At 38.5% G+C, this 21,337-nt stretch overlaps 4 protein-coding genes across 7 annotated transcripts in view; 1 reads left to right on the plus strand and 3 right to left on the minus strand.

The window, feature by feature from the left end:
- Positions 1–5,108, plus strand: part of LOC1278511 (potassium channel subfamily K member 18) — a 34,398-nt gene extending 29,290 nt beyond the window's left edge. For all 4 annotated transcript variants that reach the window (XM_061651136.1, XM_061651138.1, XM_061651137.1 and 1 more), the window contains 2 exons: positions 4,594–4,698; positions 4,782–5,108. In XM_061651136.1, coding sequence (XP_061507120.1) covers positions 4,594–4,698; positions 4,782–4,883 — 207 coding nt within the window. In that variant the 3' untranslated portion in view covers positions 4,884–5,108. The remainder of the gene's footprint in view (positions 1–4,593; positions 4,699–4,781) is intronic.
- LOC133392158 (uncharacterized) lies at positions 1,207–4,310 on the minus strand. Its single transcript, XM_061651141.1, has 2 exons — positions 3,256–4,310; positions 1,207–3,179 (listed from the first exon to the last, which is right to left on the minus strand). Exons 1-2 carry the CDS (start codon positions 3,294–3,296, stop codon positions 2,222–2,224), a joined length of 999 nt encoding a protein of 332 aa, XP_061507125.1. The 5' UTR covers positions 3,297–4,310; the 3' UTR covers positions 1,207–2,221.
- LOC1278509 (CLIP domain-containing serine protease C9) lies at positions 5,089–7,617 on the minus strand. The gene is made up of 3 exons (XM_061651140.1): positions 7,069–7,617; positions 6,828–7,005; positions 5,089–5,524 (listed from the first exon to the last, which is right to left on the minus strand). The coding sequence occupies exons 1-3, from the start codon at positions 7,600–7,602 to the stop codon at positions 5,166–5,168; spliced, it is 1,071 nt and encodes a 356-aa protein (XP_061507124.1). The 5' UTR covers positions 7,603–7,617; the 3' UTR covers positions 5,089–5,165.
- A 6,508-nt stretch (positions 7,618–14,125) lies between these two features.
- On the minus strand, positions 14,126–15,535 carry LOC133395109 (uncharacterized). The gene has a single exon (XM_061663807.1). It carries the CDS (start codon positions 15,074–15,076, stop codon positions 14,126–14,128), a length of 951 nt encoding a protein of 316 aa, XP_061519791.1. The 5' UTR covers positions 15,077–15,535.
- Between the last annotated feature and the right edge of the window lie 5,802 nt (positions 15,536–21,337).

Raw genomic sequence — 21,337 nt, forward strand, 5'->3', positions numbered from 1 at the left:
AAAGGGAATTGGAAGAAAAAATACGGTTACGGAAAGAGTTAAGAGAGCAGTCGAAATCAAAGAGATAGTAAAAGTGGTTAAACAACCTGAAACAGGACAGAAGAGGGTCATTGAAAGTATAAAGAGTATGACGTGTTTCAATTGACAGAGGATCACGTGGACGAAGAGAACGAGAGGGAACATACAGCGAGATGGACGAGAGTAAATCAGGAGCATCAGTAGCAGAAAGTAATAAGCCACCAATAAAACAAGCCTGAAACATTAACCCTGCATGATCGATTACTTAAATATGAGGACAGCCAGCTAATAATGCCATCACCAAAACCAAGTTTAGACAATTTAGCTAATAATAAAGAGTGAGGCAAACTATCAAAAGCAGCATGAAAGTCGGTGTATATTGCATCAAGTTGGGTACCGGCCTCAAAAGATCTAAAAATATTGGAAATAAAAGACATGAGATTAGTTGAAGTAGACCTACCAGGCATAAACCCATGCTGTTTAGGGCTAATAGCTGAACTACAACTATGAAGTATGGTTGGAAGGATACATAGCTCAAAAGTTTTGGCTGTGGCGCAAGTTTGGGTTATCCCACGATAATTAGAAACAATGCTACGGCATCCCTTTTTGTGTACCGGAAAAAGCCAACAGGATTTCCAAAGAGCAGGAAAAACCCCAAGAGAAAGTGAAAGGTTGAAAATTTTAGCAAGGTGTGGAGCAAGCACGTCCTTACAGTTTATTAAAACAGAGGCAGGAATGCCATCTGGACCAGGAGTAAAAGAACGTTTCAACCCAAATAACACCTGTACAACTGTTTCAGAGCTAACCGAAATATCGGAGAGATTAATTAAGTTCTCTGGCGTGTAGAGTAGCCCACCCTCAATAAGGTTAGGGTCACTAACCGGTGGCTCAAACATTTGGGAAAAATGTGCAGAGAATAGCTCACAGATCTCAACAGGCGTAGAGGCAGTTCGAGAATCAAGTACCATTTCATTAGGTAACGTATTGCACCCTCTTCGAATCCTAACAAATTGCCAGAAGGATGCTGGATCAGAACGGAAACGCGATTGCAGTCTACTCGAATAGGCCTCAAAACAAGCCCTGTTGTATAGTCGATGCGCAGAGGCAGCGTACTTAAATAAACGAAAGTTGAAAGCAGATCGGTTCAGACGATACCTCCTAAGATATTTCATTCTATCCTTTTTCAGGTTGCGAAGAGTACGATTGGACCAGGGAGGATTAGGAGGGGAACGAAAAATAGGTGTACATGAAAGGAGTGCAGAGGTTAACAAAGCATTAAACGATTGGACAGCCTCGTCGACCGATGTACATTGATAAAAAAAAGACCAGTCGGAACGAGATAGAATTGAATTAAGTTTACGATAGTCTGTGAGCCGAAAATTATAACGAACTCTCAATGAATTAGGAGCAGAAGGTAATACATTCATAACCCTACTAGCCCTAAATAAAGAAGACGGTAACGCAATTTCTAGAGCAGGATGATGGGCATCCTGGGGCAGGAGCAGTGACGAAGCAGGATACACAGAACAACAAGCAGCTGCAGCAGAGTTGGAGAGCACCAGGTCCAAATAATGATTTAAATGGTTATGCACCCCGTTCAGCTGATAGAGTTCATGCAGGTTTAACATATCCAAAAAGCAGGAACTGGATGTATTCGAAGAAATAAGTGGCACATAATGTCTTATAGCTGAAGATGAATCTGGCCTTACAGCGGTAGAAAGCGACCACTCTAACGCAGGTTGATTGAAGTCACCCAGAAGGATAAGATGATCATTCGGTTTCATTTGCATATATGCATCACTGATGAAAGCAGAAAGGGATTCCAAATAGTTGCGGTCGCTGCTCAAATACGGTGGCACATAAACAATCCCCACATAAAGACGAAACTTAGAAAAAGAAACACGTATACATAAAGCTTCAAGCGTGGGTTGATTAATGTTAAGTGCCACAGAAGGATATCGAACGGAACATGCAAGTAGCACACCACCCCCACGCGAACGTTCGTTGTTTAACCTGCTTCGATCACAGCGGTATATGTTGTAGGCATCACTATCAAGGACCATGTTGGATGGAATCGATTCATTTAACCAGGTTTCAGTAAGGGCAAGCATTTCAAACCCTGATTCATTCGCAGAAAGGCGCAATTCATTGTATTTGGTGCGAAGGCCTCGAACATTTTGGTAATATATCACAAATGGGTCTATTAATTGTGAGCTATCCGTTTGGCAAACGGGCTGATCTGTGGTGAGCGGTTCGTGTTGCTGAGATTGGATTGTGATTGAAGCCCCACCCCCGGTGATAACTGAGGCGGTGTGGGAGGAAACTCCAGTTGAATAGCCTCTAGGATCTCGGTCATCTGGGATGGTGATAGAATCACGCGCTGTGGGGGTGGCGATCGATGTTCCAAAAAATGATCCGGATGAGCGGTAGTTTTTGGCACAGCTGAAGAGCAATTTTCACTATTTGTACGATGCGAAATAAGCTCAGAAGGGTCAAATCGAGCCCTTTCATGTACACGTTGCTTTGGTAGGCCACGAGCAACAAACTCCTGAACAGTAAGTGAAACTGGCCAAATAGTAGACTGCAGCGCAAGCTCCTTAAGAGATTTAGGAACACTCACTTTGAACGATATGAAGGACATCGAGTCCAGGTTCACACCCTTTTTCGTGAGACGGTAAACATTAATATCGTCCGTTGGTAGCACAGCTTTAAGCCACACACGCATATCATCAGCCGAGACATGCGATTTGATGTTCGTGAAGTATAACCATACTTTCTCGGCTATGCCCGTGTTGGTGGTGTTTTGGTTCAAAACAGGATCAGAAGATGCTTGTGTATTTGTTCGATAGTTTCCAGCACTAACATCACTAGTCGGCTTAGTACGATGATTGTAGTGGTTACAGTTGTCAGAATCATCCACAGTGTTGGTATCGTTCGCAGCTTGGATATCATCAGTGAGCTCCGTTGAGTTAGTAAATGTACGGCGAGCGGAAGCTGTTTTAGTCGTTCTGGATGTATTTGTGGCATTGAGCGACGATACATTAGTGGATGTGTGCGATCGCGATGCGTTGCTAACAGACGGCTTAGCTAATATGGGTGTTAGCGCTCGCTTATCAACGAGAGCGAGGATCTCAGGAAGCAAATCGCTCTTGATAGCCGATCTAAGAGAAGAGAGAGATGAGTCAATTGTGGTGAGAATATCTGCTTTCACCAATTCGAGTAGGGCTGCTATCTCACTTGTGAGAAGTGAATTTGTGCCAATGCGAAACTCGTGACATGTTTTGCACAACCACAACAATTGATTATTACGCCCAAGCTCACGAGTAGAATCACGGGACAACCCCGTGCAATGGGTGTGATGCTTGGAACCACAAACACCGGCACAGGACACCGAATTAGCACTATCGGTGGGTGCATTGCAGGTTGAGCACTGCATAACGATGACTCAGCACAATCTGATGAGTGACAGGAGCAGAAACGAAGCCAAACACTTTCTCGGCAAAAATGTTGAATAAACAGAAGCAGCTTTATATTAATCGAAGGCACGCACTAGCCAGTACGAACAACTCAGCAGCACCACTGTTGCAAATGTTGAAATTCCAGAAATAACACGGTAAAACAGCGTATAAAATCAGGAGCACGAGGAAGGCACATCCACTCAGTTTGACAGTCAATCTCTCTCTGATCCTTACTTACCTATATCCTAGTTGGAGAATACCAAATGTAGTCGGTGAAACGCTTTGATTGAATGCGTTTAAATTTATTGATAAGATATGCTTCCTTAGAATAAATAAAAAAGACTTAAAGCTCTCAATTTGAGGAAAAAGTATTTGTTCTTGATGATTGGTTATGTTGAAATTTTATGAGTTATCAGATCGATCTTTTGATACAATTAAACGAATCGTTTACATACCAAAAGATAAGGTAGTACGACATCGTCAATGGGAATATAAAGGGGTTGAAACATAGTTGCGTAAGAAATTTAATTTTTCTTTTTTTATACATTTATTTTTTTGTATTTATTTATGTATTTTTTTTTTTTGCTCAACAACCGATGTCGGTCAAGGCCTGCCTGTACCCACTTGTGGGCTTTGGCTTTCAGTGACTAATTGATTCCCCCCCCCCCCCCCCATAACAGGATAGTCAGTCCTACGTATGGCGGCGCGGTCTATTTGGGGATTGAACCCATGACGGGCATGTTGTTAAGTCGTACGAATTGACGACTGTACTACGAGACCGGCTCAATTTATGTATCAGTTATTTTATTAAATGAATAATACATTTATTTATTTCGTTATTTGTTTATTTATTTATTTATTTATTTATTTTTTTATTTTTTTATTTTTTTATTTATTTATTTATTTATTTATTTATTTATTCATTTATTTATTTATTTATTTATTTATTTAATTAATTATTTAATCATTAATTAATTTATTTACTAGATATATACCAGATATACTAGATATATTAACTAAGAGACTATGCCAAAACTGCGTACGAATATGAAAAAAATGCACTGGTCAGAGGTTTCTAAAGGTGTTTATTACTACAACATGTCATTTTATCCCACAGCTACAAACCAAAGGAGATACCAAAATGGAAATAAGTTTCATTCTTTGTGCGGTCTATCTATTGCTCGGAATGGCTCTGATTGCGATGTGTTTTAATCTGATGCAGGTAATTGTTCAACAGATAGCATGAAAGCATTAAAAATAGCATAAGCATTAAAAAAACACATATATTTTTCTGTTTGCCATTAGGAACAAGTCATCTATAAAATAAGGTCACTTAAAAAGTGTGTTAGAGGATGTTTTCGTTGTGCGAAAGCAGTACCGGTACCAATGGAAGAGCCTGAAAGCTAGAAACATGAGATCGATTCTCATCAACTCTCGATGCATTAAATATTATTCAAGCTATCAAAGACATAATGTACGTTGGTATAATAATGCTAAAAGAAGACACAGTTGAAAAACCTGCCCCATGTGTAATGTTATGACTATGAAGTTACGAATAATTTATACATTCCGATTCCTGCGAAAAAACTAAATAAATGTGTAGCCGTATATGTACCATTATGACAAATTTTATTATAAGCTTTATTTGATTATTGAGTTGCAGAAGATGTTGAGATGCTGATTCACACTTTAGTTATCCCTAGTAGCACTAACCGTTTCCTTGATCCAACCAAAATAGGATGCAACACGTGTGTATAACCCTGGTGAAGATGATCCGCAGCCGAATCCCGTCGATATCACTCCAATCAAATATAGATTGTTATTCTGTTTTGTTTGCAATGGTCCACCTGAATCTCCACTGCACGCATCGATGTATTCAGTAACATTATCTACCAAAGCTCCCTGCGCACAGTACATTTCATCGGTTATTCCTTGATGGAGTTTTTTGTTCGGGGATGCCTTCAATAATGATGCATAATGATCTTTGCAGTCATTCTGCAGCACGGTCCGTACAGTAGCAAACATTAATCGAGGTGATTGAAAGTGACCTAAAATGTACAACCTCATTAAACATGCTTCAACATTTCACTTAAGGGGCGGGCTTGCCATGAAAGCGTACAAATATCCAGTTGCGAGATATTACTTAAGTCTAGGATGTCATCAGCAATCCAGAATATTCATTTAGGTCGTTTTGTCAAGAAATAGATTATTTCACTATGCAAGAATCTCGTAAAAGTCAATTATTAATGAAAAATCTGCCATGAAGGATTAATTATACACCTCCAATTTTAAGCACAGTAATAGTAATAATGATACTAATAAAGAATTTATCAACATGAAAAATCCCCTGTTTTTCCTTAACTTAGCTACTCAAACTACATATTGGAATATCACAAATCGATGTGGATATGCTCTGGCAATGCTAGTGCAAAACATCAGGTAGATACCGAAACGAATTTAGCCATTTCATGAATTGTTATAATTAGAGTTCTAGAATTAGAGACTTACAGGGATTTCAAAGTCAGTTTCAAATGTAAACATTGTTATTCACCACATCCAAGATGTTTTTCAACAGTTGCGAAATGGTTTATTTGCTTCAAAATGAAATTTCAGTTTCAACACATGATTTTCAACACATAACAAAGAACTGTCAAACTCAATCCAGCTTTAGTCGTGTTGAAAATCATGTGTAAAAAAATCCTACCCGTGCACATGAATTGTCAATTAATGCCGATGATTTAACATCATTGACTGGTAACTTTAATAATTCAATGCCAGCACCATATTGGCCAGCATTGGCAGGTTAACCGGTCATTTTGTTAAAAATAAAGGCTAAACTTCTTTCAGTGGATCTCGTATATGTTAGGTTTTTTCTTTCATTTATACCTGGTTTTGTAAGATTTTTCAAGATAATGGATGTTATGCAGTAGGATAGGTAAATAGTATCCTCAACTCTGTGTGAAGACAGTGTTCCAATAAATTGTCTTAGGAACTGTTTAAAAAGGTCGCTAAGTCGGAAAATGGTTAAACATATAAGGTGTCAGCGTTGATGTGGCTGCCATTCTATTATGAAAACAATGAAACAAACTCTTTCCATTGTATTACTGGAGTTTTCAGCAGTTCTGGTAATTTTTTGACACTTGTTGGGTTTTTTCTACGAGAAGTGATCATTATGTGATGGGAAGTGAACTCTACCGTATCCTTTTTGGATACAGAATTATCTTTTCGACTTTCTTAAAGTGTCAAGAAAGAGTGCCAAAATCATCATAATCCCTGAAACTCCCATCACCATGCTATCAAATTAATGTTATTCATTTATTTATTTATTTATTTATATATTTATTTACTTACTTTCTGTAGCACCCCATCCAGCAATAACAAGATCTTCGCTCTCATGCAAATCAGTCTTACTGATGTATGGACAAATTGGAAGCACACGTTTGTTAAACCTTATATTTTGTTCTAGTTCCACCAAAGCAATATCATGATATTTAAAAGATGTTTTATATTTTGGGTTCGAGATGAAGCTCTGAAGAAAAAAAAAATAATTGGCCACATTTTCTACTTCGTAAAATAAACTACAAGTTTATACCTTTACAGTATTTTGTTGATCGCATTGCATCGATTCAGCACAACCGAGTCCCGCAATGTTCACCGGATTGCAATGCGCAGCGGTAAGGAGAAATCGTTCGGAAATAATATTCGCACTGCATGTCCAAGCAATCCCATCCTCTTCACTTTTCAACCCTAATCTAGCAAGGTGGGGAAACATTCCAGGTTCTGCTTCAATGCCGTGCATGATTTGAAATTGTTTACTATTTTCGCAAAAATCAAGAAACGGTTGACAGCAAATCACTCTGTAGAAGGCATTTTGTTGACACACCGGGGTATGCTCTTGATAGGCTATGGAGTGCACAAAAGCTGGATCACATAAAGATATATTCATGCACTTTCCACCGATAACTTGAGGAGTGTCACAACTATTTCCTTCCAATACCCGTATGTTAATGGGCCTTCTTACTGCACCAAATGTGCTATAAATGATCAATATATGCATCATTACAAGCAGCCGTACATGTACCATGTTTTTCAAATGCTTTCGTTCAACTAAAGTAAGTATGCACATGAGCACATAGACTGTTGTTGATAACCCGAGCTACAATCAGTTATCAGTACCACTATGGTTAATGAACGGTCAGAATCCAACCAATCAGTTGGTTATGTACAATTGCTATTTACAAATTGTTTTATAAATGATTGTATTGTGATTCATAGCGAGCATCCACACGCGTGGTCCAAAGCAGCCGAGGTCATACAAAATCATGAAAAAGTCTGCGCCTTTGCGTTCTGGCGTCCACCCGACGTTTACCGAACCGAACCAAATAGTTGTGTTCGTTAAACATGTGTGCGTATCAGGTAGCTGCATTTGTACTGCTTACCTGCCATATGCCGCTGTGTTACTAAGCGAGATGCCTGATGATTAAAATAATACCCTTTTTATCTATAATTATTTCATTTTCTAGCAAAGTTATGGGAAAAACTATAACAAGAAAACTTAAAATAAATAAAATATTTGCCTTCAACGTGGTAAAAATAATAGAGTTTAGTGCGTTCATGTTTTCCCTAGTTACTACACAATGTAGAAACACTTATAATAAAGCTTTTGTCCATAAATCGAGATACACTTGTCGCAACTTTAGAATATCTTCTTCTTCTGTGGCACAACAACCGCTGTCGGTCAAGGCCTGCCAGTACCCACTAATGAAGTTAGCTTGGCTTTCAGTGACATATTGTTACCATAGCAGGATAGTCAGTCCTACGTATGGGGGCACGGTCTATTCGGGGCTTGAACCCATGACTTTAGAATATCATATTTTGTAAATATCAGTTTGTACAAAGTATAGGCCGTATAACTTCTCCTTATAGTATTATTTTCGAAGAGATAATAAAGAAAAAAGGTAATTTAAATAGCAGGCATTTGAATTACTAGATAAAATGGCCCGATAACAGGGCTACGCAACGTATATTGGGGGGTATATAAGAATTCCACTTCAATCAACCATTTTGTTTTTGGATCGTTTGTAAAAGTTTTGCTTGTGTTCTTTTATTATGTATAACATATATTGCAGGTGTACCGCTCGGATCCTATCTCATTACTCTGCAATGGGATAGGATCTGAAGCCCCTCGAGGGATAATACAGGCTCTCCCATCCAACTCCTATTCCGACACGTCCTCGTCGTGCAGAGTGGTAACGTGTGCCACCACATATCCAAGCTTGGGTACACGGGCTTGACCCAACCCCTTGGCCGGATGGTGGCCAGACTACGGAAAGCCAAAGGAATCATTGAAACGGAACCAACGATACCAACCCTACGTAATAGCCACAGGACTACTCTTAAAATGGACTCATGAAACGTACGCACTCTAAGCAAAGCCGGATCCTTAAAAAAACTTGATGATGCCCTAGCCACACTGAGCATGGACCTCGTAGCTCTACAAGAGATTCGGTGGCTAGGGAACGGTGTGCTCAACAAGCGTGGTAAGCACAGGTCCCCGGTTGAAATCCGCAATCATGGATTTCAAAGCTATAAACGATAGGCTATGCACCCTGCGCATGCGAGGCAAATTCTATTATATAAGCCTCATAAACGTTCACGCCCCCGTGCTGTCACACTGGCTGTCACAGTCTGCATGAACACAGTAACGATAAGGGTAGTAGATTGGTCCAGTTCGCCGCAGTTAAATGTCAGAACATATCGAGGAGCCAATATCGATTCCGATCACTACATGGTTGGCTTAGTGGTACGTGCCCCGTGCTAATGGGGGCGGAGAAAACACGCAGCCTCGGCTCAACACATGTTAGTTAGGCCCGTACATGTCAAGTCCAGTGCATGCATCTTCTGGAGTCCCGCAGGGCAGCAACCTGGGTCTTTTGCTGTTCCTTCTTTTCATCAACGACGCGACGTTGATCCTTCCGGCTGATAATCATCTACTGTACGCAGATTACGCGAAAATTTTTCGTGTTATTCGTGAACCAGAAGACCACGCCCGACTGCAAACTTCCTTGCATGAGTTCCAGTGTTGGTGCAACCGTAATGCTTTAACCCTATGCACAGATAAATGCGAAGCCATTACTTTCAGTCGTTCTCGCCGCCCATCATTATATGAATATGCTTGATGGACAGTCATTGGCGCGAAAACAATGTGTTAAAGATCTAGGCGTTTTGCTCGATACAAAACTATCATTTAAGGATCAGCTGGATCACGTAGTAACCCGCAGCAATAGAATGCTAGGGCTAGTTATCAATATGACTCGCGAGCGTAACGATATACCTTGCACCAAGGCGCTCTATTGCTCACTTATCCGGTCGTTGATGGAATATGCAAATATCGTATGGTGGCCAACTGCAGCGCGTCCGTTAGCTCGATTGGAATCAATCCAGCGCAAAATTACACGATTTGCACTTCGCTCATGGAACCAAAGGCTCGATTACCGGACTAGGTGTTTACTACTCGGGTTACCTACCCTAAGTGAGCGAATACGAAAAGTCAGGTTGTCGTTCATCACGGGACTTCTCGACGGCCGTATTGACTCTCCGTCACTACTGGCTGCCATCAACCTGTACGTTCCGGCCAGGCCGCTCCAGACTCGGGCAATGCTGGTCCTCGACGACCGTAGAACGCAATTTGGCTCCTCTGATCCGTTCCTACTCATGTGCCGTGCTTTCAACGCAGTCATCGACGCTTTTGAGCCGAGGATTTCGCCAACTGAGCTTAATGATCGTGTTTCTGTGTTAAATTTGGTTCCATAGTGCACATTTTTATGTTCTATGTTATTGTAATTCATTGATGATGATGATGGTCCCTCCACTTTCCCCTTCAAAGGTTCGAGAAGGACGAAATTATCTTAAAGATATTTAGGTATAAAAAATGAAAATAAAAATTTCTACATAACACTCGAGTGGATGATTGAGTGTTTTCGACCCACTAATGAATCCGATAAGGTGCCGCTAAGTCCTATCATCTTACAATCAGTGGGTCTAAACCCCAAAGTCCACTATACGCGCGCGTGTCTCGAATCTTTGAAGACTCTCATTATTTTTTAAATTTTATTTTAAATTATCTTATTTTTTTTCATAAAAGCTGTTAAACAAAAACAAATTAAAAAATACACCATCATCATCAAGTAGATAAATGCGGTTAAATACTTTTACATAATACAAACTAGCAAGCACTTCTAGAAGTATACATTCTACATTACACTATACTACTATACTAAAACACTTCACGACCACATTACTAAATAACCTGCTTCACATACAGTGCACATTCCTTTTTGAAATTACCCAGGCTTGTGGCGTTAACAACTTCTCTTGGCATCGAATTATACATTCGAATTCCCTTATAGTATAAGGAGTTCTGAGCTCTTAATGAAAGGTAGCTTGGTGTTCTCGGTTCATTTGATCTACGAGTAGGGTAACGATGAACATCCGTCCCTAGAACTATTTGTTCCCCGAGATATCTTGGTAACATTCCATTCAATATTTTGTGTATGAAAATCATTGTTTGATATATTATTCTTTGTTTTACTGACATCCATTGCAGGATGTCAAGCATAACTTTAGAAGAAGTTCTTGAACCAAGACCCAAAATCACTCTCATAATTTTGTTTTGGATACGTTGTAATCTTTGTATCTGTGTTTTATTGCCAAGAAAAAGAATAGAAGCACAAAAATCTAAATGTGGTGAAATAAGCGACTTGTAAAGTTGCAGTTTACCAAAAAAGTTTAAATCTTTGCTAAGCCTGATAATGACCCCATTTTTTTTGCTACTTTTGCTATGACATTATCTATGTGGGGCCCAAACGTGAGTTTATTGTCAATTATAATCCCTAAATATTTTAGTTCAGAAGTATTGGCTATTTTTTCTTGATTTATTGAAATACACGTAAGTAAGTAAGTATGATCATGTATTTTGTTTTATTAATGTTTAGAGCCAGTTTTTTATATTTTAGCCAGCCATCTAAAACATTTAGTTCTAGATTTAATAGAGTCTCTGCTTGTTTTAAATTAGGCTTTGCGATGAATAATACTGTATCATCGGCAAACAGGTTTACCTCACAAAAATGCAGTATTTTCTTTATGTCGTTAATATACATTATAAACAAGATTGGCCCTAAAACACTTCCTTGTGGAACTCCCAGGGTGTTTTCTAGTGGATCTGAAGAACTATTTAAAAAAGAGGTAATTTGCGTTCTTCCTTCGAGATAATCTGTAAACCATTTTAGAGGAACTCCTTGAATACCAATAGATTGCAGGGTGTCCAATAATAAAGGTCTCGCTATAGTTTCAAACGCACGTTTGAGATCCAAAAACACTGCAAGTACCTCATATTTTTGTTCTATAAAACCTTTCCATTTAGACAACACAAGATTAAGTGCAGTTTCACAGGAATGTCCTTCTCTGTATCCAGATTGTTCTGGTATCAATAAGCCATGAGTGGTAAGATGATTCATTAGCTGCTCTTTTACTACCAATTCTAATATTTTTTCAAATATATGCAAGATATTAATCGGCCGAAATTCTTCTGCCTTAATAGTACCAGGAATTTTTGGGATAGGAATGATTTTGGACATCTTCCACACTTTTGGAAATATACCAGTCACCAAAGATTCGTTAATTATTGATAAAAGCTGTGCTCCAATGATATCAAAACTATCTTTAATCACTCTTGAATTTATATTCCCTATAGCCGCTGTATTTTTTAGATTGAAACAAATTTTTTTTTAATCTTTCAGGGATTTGTTATTTGTTATTTGTTATTTATTTATTAAAATTCAACGGACCGCAAGTGGCCCACTTGAAGCGAATTCATTTACATTAATTCATTATAACATAGTCACATTACGGTCATTCATTTGTCACGCTTAGTCTTAAGTAACATAATTAACATGTAAAAGGTCGCACGACACGAATACTATTCAACAATGCGGTGCGCGACATGTCAGGTTGATGACGATCACAAATGACATTAAACTCACGGCACATACGAATAAACGGATCAGAGGAGCCGAAGCGAGTGCGGCGTTCCTCCACGTCAAGTAGCGATCTAGCTCGGAGCGATCTCGGCGGGACATACATGTTGAGCCTCGAAAGAAGCGCGGGCGAGTCGATCCGATTGTCAAGAAGTCCCGCGACAAACAGCCTCTGAGCGTTGCAGTTCCGCTGCTTCAGCGTCTCGATGCCAAGCAACGCACAGCGTCCCTCATAGTCAAGTTGGACACTCCAGGAGCGCAAAGCGAACCGCGTGAATTTGCGCTGGATCAACTCTAAACGAGCTAGGGGACGAGCAGCTGTAGGCCACCATACTAGCTGATATTGTTTTGAAGTTGAACAAATGTCTCGGATCTTCGGTCTGTATTAGTTGATTTGGCTTAGGAACCATTTGTATGTTTTCATTAATTGTTTTTATGCTGGTAATGAAATATTCGTTAAATTTTGTTGCTATAGCAGACTCATTTATTTCAATTATACCGTCAAACTTTACTACTGATGTGGATTTTTTCTCAGGCTCTATCAAAGATTTCAAGAATTTCCACAACTGTTTACTATTTGCCTTGTTTTTGTTGATTTCTGCATAATTATAATTCTGACGAGTTGTATTTAGTTTTTTGACATATTCATTTCTTATACATGCATAACGATGCCACCATATTTCACAATTAGTAGTAATGAATTTTTTGTACAACCTATCTCGTTTTTGTTTTAGTGATTTAAGTTCACGCGAATACCATCTATTTGTTTTCGTAGACTTAATCATTGTTTCTTGGGTTAGTTTATCAATCGCTAATTCCATTATGTTTTGTAATCCACAAGCACTTTCTTCAATCCCTACAAAATTCGATTGTTCCAGTGCTGCTGAAACTAAATAACAAATCCTTTGCGGTGAATAGTTCTTCCAGCTAATAATTGACTTTTTGTACATATTTTTATTTTTTTTCATTTATTTTTATGCTAATTGTTTCATGATCGGAGATTTTTAAAGATGGTTCAGTTTTACGATAATTGAATCAATGTTACTATAAACGTGATCAATTAAAGTTCTCGAGCGATTGGTGATTCGAGTTGGCTCTTTTACTTTTTGATGCATATTTACTGAACACATTAAATTTTTTAAATTTCTGGATTTTTCTTGATCCAACCAATTTATGTTAAAATCTCCTACAATTATACATTGTTTAGTCCAATCAATGAAGCTATCCATCCATATTTCTATTTGCTCAATAAATTTAGTTTCATTAGAACTTGGTGAATGATATATAACACCATATAAAGCTGGAGACATTCCTCGCAAAATACTGACACCCAAAAACCAATTTCCATCAATTGATTCGCTTAGAATTTGTTTAAAAAGAATAGAATCTCTGATATACAGCGCCACACCTCCTGTATGTCTTGAATGAGATAAACAAAAGGAACATCTATATCCAGGAATATAATATTGTTCAAATGCTTCACTTTCTGTGATGTGAGTTTCAGAAATGAAAACTAATAAGGGTTTAATAGTTTCCACAGTTTTTCTTAGCAGAATATAATGTGTAGAAAGACCTGCGACGTTTAAGTAAATTATTTCCCCATTTTTTGGGTTGCTATTCTTTGATTGCTATTGTACAAGTTTGGACATTTTTTTCTAATTCTTTTTTATATATTGGACACCATTTACTATTGGCTGCATGGTTTGTATCTAGCATGGCATTATTTTTTAGATTTTCATTTTCACAATTTATACACCTGAAGCATAATGATTTGCACGTTGCGGTTAGGTGGTTTTCACCACATTTTGAACATGTTTCTTCATTTTTGCAAAATGTTTTGGTGTGTCCATATTGTGAGCATTTGAAGCACCGTAATATTCTTATAGAACGGACCAGACGACAATCAGCAAACCCAATACGTATAGTTTTTAGGGTATTTAGCATAGTGAATGATTTTTCATCTACATCAATAAAAACATTAAACTTTTCATACTTCAAATTTTTATTTTCGTACCTGCCAGCAATTTTGATTTGTAACCATGGTATAATAGAATTCTGCTTTTTTAAAAAGTTGATAATTTCTTCATCAGAGTAATTTTCAGTCATGCCCATTACTTTCATTCTAATCAAAGGATTAGATGTTGAATATTCCGCTCCGAGATCTGCTTCAATGTCTTTACGTAATTTTTCTTTGTTAGTATTTAGTGGACATTGTACCATAATTTGACCCCCAGTACCATTTCGGAAATCTGAGAGGTTGTACTTAACAGGGTCCAATTTGGCTCGCAAATATGCTCTGGTTACATTGCATGATTGAATTTTATGAGGAATGATTACAAATTGGTTTTTTATTCTTTTATTTAATTCTACAGTATCGATATCACATATATTGTTGAGTGCATTGTGTTCACGGTGTTCACCTGAGTCAATTTTATTTTCTAAGGCATGATCATTATGTTTTGGCATCATTGTCTTATTTTTTCTGACCACTTTAGACCAAGTCATTTCATCTTCGGTTACATTCTTCTTGTCCTCAACCAGATTGCAAGAATGGTTGTTATGCATTAATTAAGGCACGTCATTTTCAGGACCCCCGTAAGGCTCGTCAATGTGTTCTATCTCACGCGAACTTGTATGGCAATTGCATACAAGCGACTTGTCTGCATTGTGTAAATGTGCCCTAATTTCGTCCAATCCTTTATTTAGCCTCTCACTAACATTAGCTTCCAATTCTTGCATACACTTTCTAATCAAGTTACTAATATTATCATCAATACTGTTCCTATTAACTATTATGCCTGTATTGCTCATGTCGATGGTGTTACACGCATCACATCTAAAAAACAAATTAGGGTTATCACTCAGCACCTTGAAAGTTGAAACTTTCAGGGTAGTGCAACGTCGATGAAATATACAGTTGCATTCACCCTTGCAAAATACGGGACTATCACCCGGCAAAACGTCTTTTGAGCATTTGGCACATATTCCACATTCCATTGTCACCAGTAATATTTGGTTTACGCTGCTTCAATGGTATAGAGGCACTGTACATCTATATTACACACACTACTGAACAAAAAACAACATACCATCCGATAATTTCGTTCACTACTACCATAGCACACTTCGTTAGGATCGACGCTGAAATTTTATTAAACTTTATCTTCAATTTACGATCTAAATACAGCTTATAAAGTATATACTACAACGAGTTGCACTAGCACATAACATAACAAACAATTTATGATGAAACCATCAAACAATTTCTTCAAATTAACATAAGAAAATCACAATTTTGTAAGACACACTACACAACACAACCGCACTCATCTACCAATCGTGCCAAAAAATTGTAAAACACTAATTGTAAAACATTGCTAGAATGGTTCGAGAGGGCATTGCTGTCCATCGATAGACAAATAAACATAAACATAAGCATAAACATACAAGGACTCCCTATGGGACATTACTGTCCAACAAGAATTCAAAGCCACTTTAGACGAGTCTCTACTACCAGAAAACAGATATGAAACTACGAGCGAGAGGTGAAACACTCTAAAAACAAAAATAATAAACTGTGCAAGAAATATACTCCTACCACATCGTGGCAACACCAAATCTGGCTGGTACGACGATGAATGCAGACAAGTGACCGAACGTAACGTCAAACCGAACAATACAACAATACAATACAAGCGATAGCAGGTCACTGAAACAACGTTTTACCTAAGGTAACCTGCTGACACAACAAGGATGGAGATCTGGTCAGTAACCAGCCAGAGGTCCTCTCGCGGTGGGCTGAGTACTTTGATGAATTACTCAACGACCAGGTTAATCAACAGCTAGTGGTTGAGTGGTTGATCAGCGGTGACCTTGTCCCGCATGTCGAAGACATAGTCGGAAACTATCAAAGAGGATTCCGAAACGGAAAATCAACCACTGATCAGATCTTCACCATGCGGCAGATCTTGGAGAAGATGGCTGAATACAGACACAACACATACAATCTCTTCATTAACTTCAAAGCCGCATATGATAGCATAGCCAGGGTAAAACTGTACGACGCTATGAGCTCTTTTGGAATAACGGCCAAACTTATAAGGCTAGATAGAACGACTATGACCAACGTCACTTGCCAGGTGAGGGTGGAAAGAAAACTCTCTGGACCTTTTGCTACCACCAAAGGCCTGCGCCAGGGGGACGGGCTTGCTTGTCTCCTATTCAACATGGCGCTAGAGAGGGCCATCCGTGACTCGAGGGTGGAGACTACGGGGACCATCTTCTATAAGTCAACCAAGATCCTGGCATACGCTGATGATACAGACATCATTGGTCTGCGGCTCTCCTATGTAGCAGAAGTCTACCAAGGGATCGAGCAGGCGGCAGAGAGCCTCGGATTGCAGATAAACGAGGCAAAACCAAACTGATGGTGGCAACATCAGCGGGCCTTCCAATAAATAATCAGAATCTACGTATGCGTGACGTGCAGATAGGTGAACGCACTTTTGAAGTCGTCCCACAATTCACCTATCTTGGGTCAAAGGTCAGCAACGACAATAGTATGAAAGCTGAGTTGCACGCAAGGCTGCCAATCGGTCATTTTACAGCCTGAAAAATCAGTTCACCTCAAAGAATCTGTCGCGACGGTTGAAGCTGGGACTATATAGTACCTATATAGTTCCGGTACTCACATACGCCTCTGAGACATGGGCACTGTCCAAATCTGACGAAACCCTCTTAGCCGCGTTCGAGAGGAAGATGCTCAGAAGGATACTTGGCCCCGTATGTGTGGAAGGACAATGGAGGAGCCGCTATAATGACGAGCTATACGAGCTGTACGGCTAGGCGTGGTAGGCCCAAATTGAGGTGGCAAGAGTGGAGGCGCCCGCCATTAAGGCCGAGATAACGGACTGGCAGACGAAGGCGCGACACTCCTGAGGCAGGCCAAGACCGCAAAGCGGTTGTAGCGCCGGATAAGTAAGTAAGTAAGTCAAAACCACCTATGAAAATGATGGATCAATATCGAGCTATGGAACAACCTCTATATTAACAATCTCTAAAGATTCATTAATCTCGAAGAATTCATGAATCTATGGAACGTCTCCCCGTAACAAAAAAGACTATCCGGCTGCGTGGTACCAAGAAGTCTTGAATACCTGTATAAGCTGACATGATCACGTAGGTTATTACGCTAAGAAGAAGTATAACACTAAGCAGAAGCTCAAGCTGTATGAACCTTTCGAGACATATAATTCTTTGGAGAATCATGAATCGTTTGAGATTCATGAACCTTTTGATATTCATTAATCTCTCGAGATACATGAATCTGTGAGATTCATGAATTTTTCCAACCGAGCTTCAAATTAATTTAATCTTTCCTTAATTTTATTCAGATTTATGAATCTAAATCAGATTTATCCAACACTACTGTAGATCAGCATATGACATACCATACAAATATTGACAAATATAAATGTTTTATTCCATTGCACATCTTGTCTACAAGTTGATGTTGACCAAAAATATGCTCGAACATCAAAATACGTCCCAGATGTACGATTTAGGACAACTTATCATTAGTTCCTTTCGACTATTACAGAACCCAAATTGGTCAACGGATTCTTCTTCTTCTTCTTCTTCGGTGAGTGAGGATGTATTCCCCTACATTTGACGTTTCAAATGTATTCAAGGTTTTACCCACTCTATATTTTAACCTGACAGTTGTCATTTGGTTGTTTTTTTTTTTTTGTTATTTTGTTTTTTTTTTCCTTGACTTCATTTTTGTCTTTCTATGCTATTTTTTTTTTGTATTTTTTAAATTTCTATTTGATTTTCCTTCATGAATTTGGTAATTTTTTTAATTTCATATCCTGATTTTTGTTTCCATCTTTCTTTTAATCTATCAAATGTTATGTCTCCTCTATTTGTTTCGTATTTTTTGCAGTTAAAAACCATATGCCGCCCTGTATTTTGTGTTTGGCATATTTGGCACAATCCTGATTCTACTAGATTCATTTTGGCCAGCCAAAATGGTGACAGGTCGTGTCCTGTTAACAATTTGTTTATTGTTCTCACTTCTTCCGGGTTTATGTCAATATCTTTTTCCCATGGTATCATTTCAAATTTTTTTTGAAATGCCTGGAATTTTTCTCCTTTGGTTTGACATTGTTCCTCGTACCAGCTTTTTGTTGTCTTTATCATTTCTATTTTGTATCTTTCGTACGCATCTACCAATCTTATTTTGTTTTCTGTTGTTATATTTGAGATTGTTCCTTCTTTGGCTAATCTATCCGCACATTCGTTTCCATGTATTCCTACATGTGCGGGTATCCACCATATTTTTGCCTTTAATCTATTTCCTATTTCTATTATATTGTATATCGTTTCTTCAATTTCTTCCTCATCTTTGGCTTTTTTCAGGATATCACAGCTTGTTAAACTATCCGTGTATATTGTTGGTCTCTCCATCTTTAGTTCTTCTGCCATTTTCATAGCTATTTCAATTGCTGTCAGTTCTATGCTTGCTATGCAAGCATCGTTATTTGCTTTAATGCTATGATACCAGTTTTCTTGTCCTTTCTGTATGTATATTCCTATTCCGTTTTTTTCTTGTTGTTTACTCCCATCTGTAAATATGTTGTTTCTTTTTTTCATTTGTTCATTTATGTTCTCTAATACTATTTGTTTTGTTACTTGGTTATTCCTATTTTTCTTCTCTTCTATCTTGTTTTTTATGCTGGTATTTATGCTTACGTTATGTTCTATGTCGTTTATTTTACTTATGGCTATGTTTTGTATGGTACTTCTGTTCTCTTTAAATAATTGTTGTTGTGCTGTTAATGTTTTCTTGTTTGTATTGTTTCGTACTGCATTCAACAGTTGTTCTCTTATTATGGGGCTAACTGTGTAGGCTTTGGTCATTTCTTTGTTTGCTATATATTTACACCTTATCTCTAGTGGGATTTCTGCATTTATGGCATGCAGCGAATTAATCGGGGTTGTTTTGGTACATCCTGATATTTTCCTTAGTGCCGTATTGGCTATAGTACTTATTTTTTTTCTGGTGTTGTTTTTTGCATTTTTTGTAATCGACGATGCGTTCTCGAGTATACTGCGAATTGTAGCTCTATATATATTCCTAGCTTTATCTGTTCCTAATCCTCGATTTTTTCCACACAGCACTTTGAAGACATATAATCTGTCTCTTGCCTTATTTTTTATATCTTCAATATGTTTTTTGAAGTTAAGTTGTTTGTCTATTGTTATTCCCAGATATTTGTATGCCGTTACGTTTTCTATTTCTATGTTATTTATTTTTAATCTGACTTTCTGTTTTCAACGGATTGTTTTCATTATTTACATGTGTCAGTGGCCTTCGCTGCGAAACAAAACTTAATTATGACCTCAAAGGTGGTAGTTTTGTCCATTTCATCATAGGTGCTGCGCCACGGAGGTGACAGAATACTGACAAATTTGGCAAAATATGAGCTTTTGTCACTTTTTTGAGCTTTTGTCACTTTTTTGAGCTTTTTTCAAAATTTCGTAAACTGGAGTAGGCAGGAAATAAAGTTAACAAAGGTAAACAAAAAGTGACAAAATTTGACGTTTGAGAACAATCTCACAGCTATTTGGCGTAGTTGTGACCTATCCCTATGGTAATATTTCTAAAATGCATATTTCTATTTGATTTAAGTACCTATTTAGTACTTCTCCAACAAAATTTCTACGATATTCAAATGATTCAGCTTTTTGCAGTTCATGTGTAGATTTGTGATGCGGCCACAAGAAAGCTAGTTTTTGCAATCGACAAGCAGTTTTGACAAAGTTAAAGTTTGCCTTCGAGTTAAGGTATTTTGTTAACAATTTGTTCAAAACATGACTGAAAATTTTGATAATTCTGCTCTTTAAAATCCAGTTCGATGCTCATAAAAATCAATGACAGAATAACATCAACATTTTTAAGTGTAATTTGAAAATTGCTCAAGATATTGGTTAATGATTGGAAAACAGCTGGGTGTACCATCATTTGTTAGAGCAGCTGTATTCTAACACTTTTAAATGGAGTGGTATAGGATTTTATTGGGTTTTTTTTCTTTAAATTCTTAACCCTGACATACAATGCCAATACTATAGAGCTGTATATATCAATTTCCAGATTTAATAACAACCTGAGAAAAAAGGGTAAGATGTTATTCGTGCTACTGATAAATTTATTTACTGTAAGTCACATATTCTATACTAGTGATGGGTAAAGTTGGCAAAAATCCGGAGTCGACTCCGATCCGATTCCGATAAATTCGGAATCGACTCCGGAAGGTAGGTCCGCGCTTCAATATCCGGAGTCGTTCGGAATCGTCCGGAGTCGCCCGGAGTCGCCCGGAGTCGCCCGGAGTCGCCCGGAGTCGGAGTCGTCCGGAGTCGTTCGGAGTCGTTCGGAGTCGTCCGGAGTCGTTCGGAGTCGTTCGAAGTCGTCCGGAGTCGTCCGGAGTCGGAGTCGTTCGGAGTCGTTCGGAGTCGTTCGGAGTCGTTCGGAGTCGTTCGGAGTCGTCGACTCCGGACGACTCCGGTCGATTCCGGACGACTCCGAACGACTCCGTCTCCGGGCGGATTTAGTGGTTCCATTTTGCCGGAGTCGGAATCGGACTAACAATGGTCGGAGTCGGATCGGAGTCGTCCGGAATCGACCGGAGTCGTCCGGAGTCGACGGTGCGCTCCATACAGCACATCACTATTCTATACAGCTAGGCGTTTTACAATGTGAGATTTAAGAATGGACTGACTTTTTTCTGTGAAAAAATAAGTTGACACTTCAATCCTTTCAGAAAT

Source organism: Anopheles gambiae, chromosome 2 (assembly GCF_943734735.2).
Source record: "Anopheles gambiae chromosome 2, idAnoGambNW_F1_1, whole genome shotgun sequence".
Lineage (NCBI taxonomy): Eukaryota > Metazoa > Arthropoda > Insecta > Diptera > Culicidae > Anopheles > Anopheles gambiae.

What these genes read in the sequence shown, in the direction of transcription:
- LOC1278509 (XM_061651140.1), bottom strand. Translation starts at nt 7,602, where the DNA reads ATGTGCATACTTACTTTAGTTGAACGAAAGCATTTGAAAAACATGGTA. An exon ending in ATCAACAAAATACTGTAAAG is followed by an intron (nt 7,006 to 7,068) that starts GTATAAACTTGT and finishes TTTTTTCTTCAG; the next exon opens with AGCTTCATCTCGAACCCAAA. An exon ending in TGGATGGGGTGCTACAGAAA is followed by an intron (nt 5,525 to 6,827) that starts GTAAGTAAATAA and finishes TGTACATTTTAG; the next exon opens with GTCACTTTCAATCACCTCGA.
- LOC133392158 (XM_061651141.1), bottom strand. Translation starts at nt 3,296, where the DNA reads ATGTCACGAGTTTCGCATTGGCACAAATTCACTTCTCACAA. An exon ending in CACAAATTCACTTCTCACAA is followed by an intron (nt 3,180 to 3,255) that starts GTGAGATAGCAG and finishes CTCTTCTCTTAG; the next exon opens with ATCGGCTATCAAGAGCGATT.
- LOC133395109 (XM_061663807.1), bottom strand. Translation starts at nt 15,076, where the DNA reads ATGCATAACAACCATTCTTGCAATCTGGTTGAGGACAAGAAGAATGTA.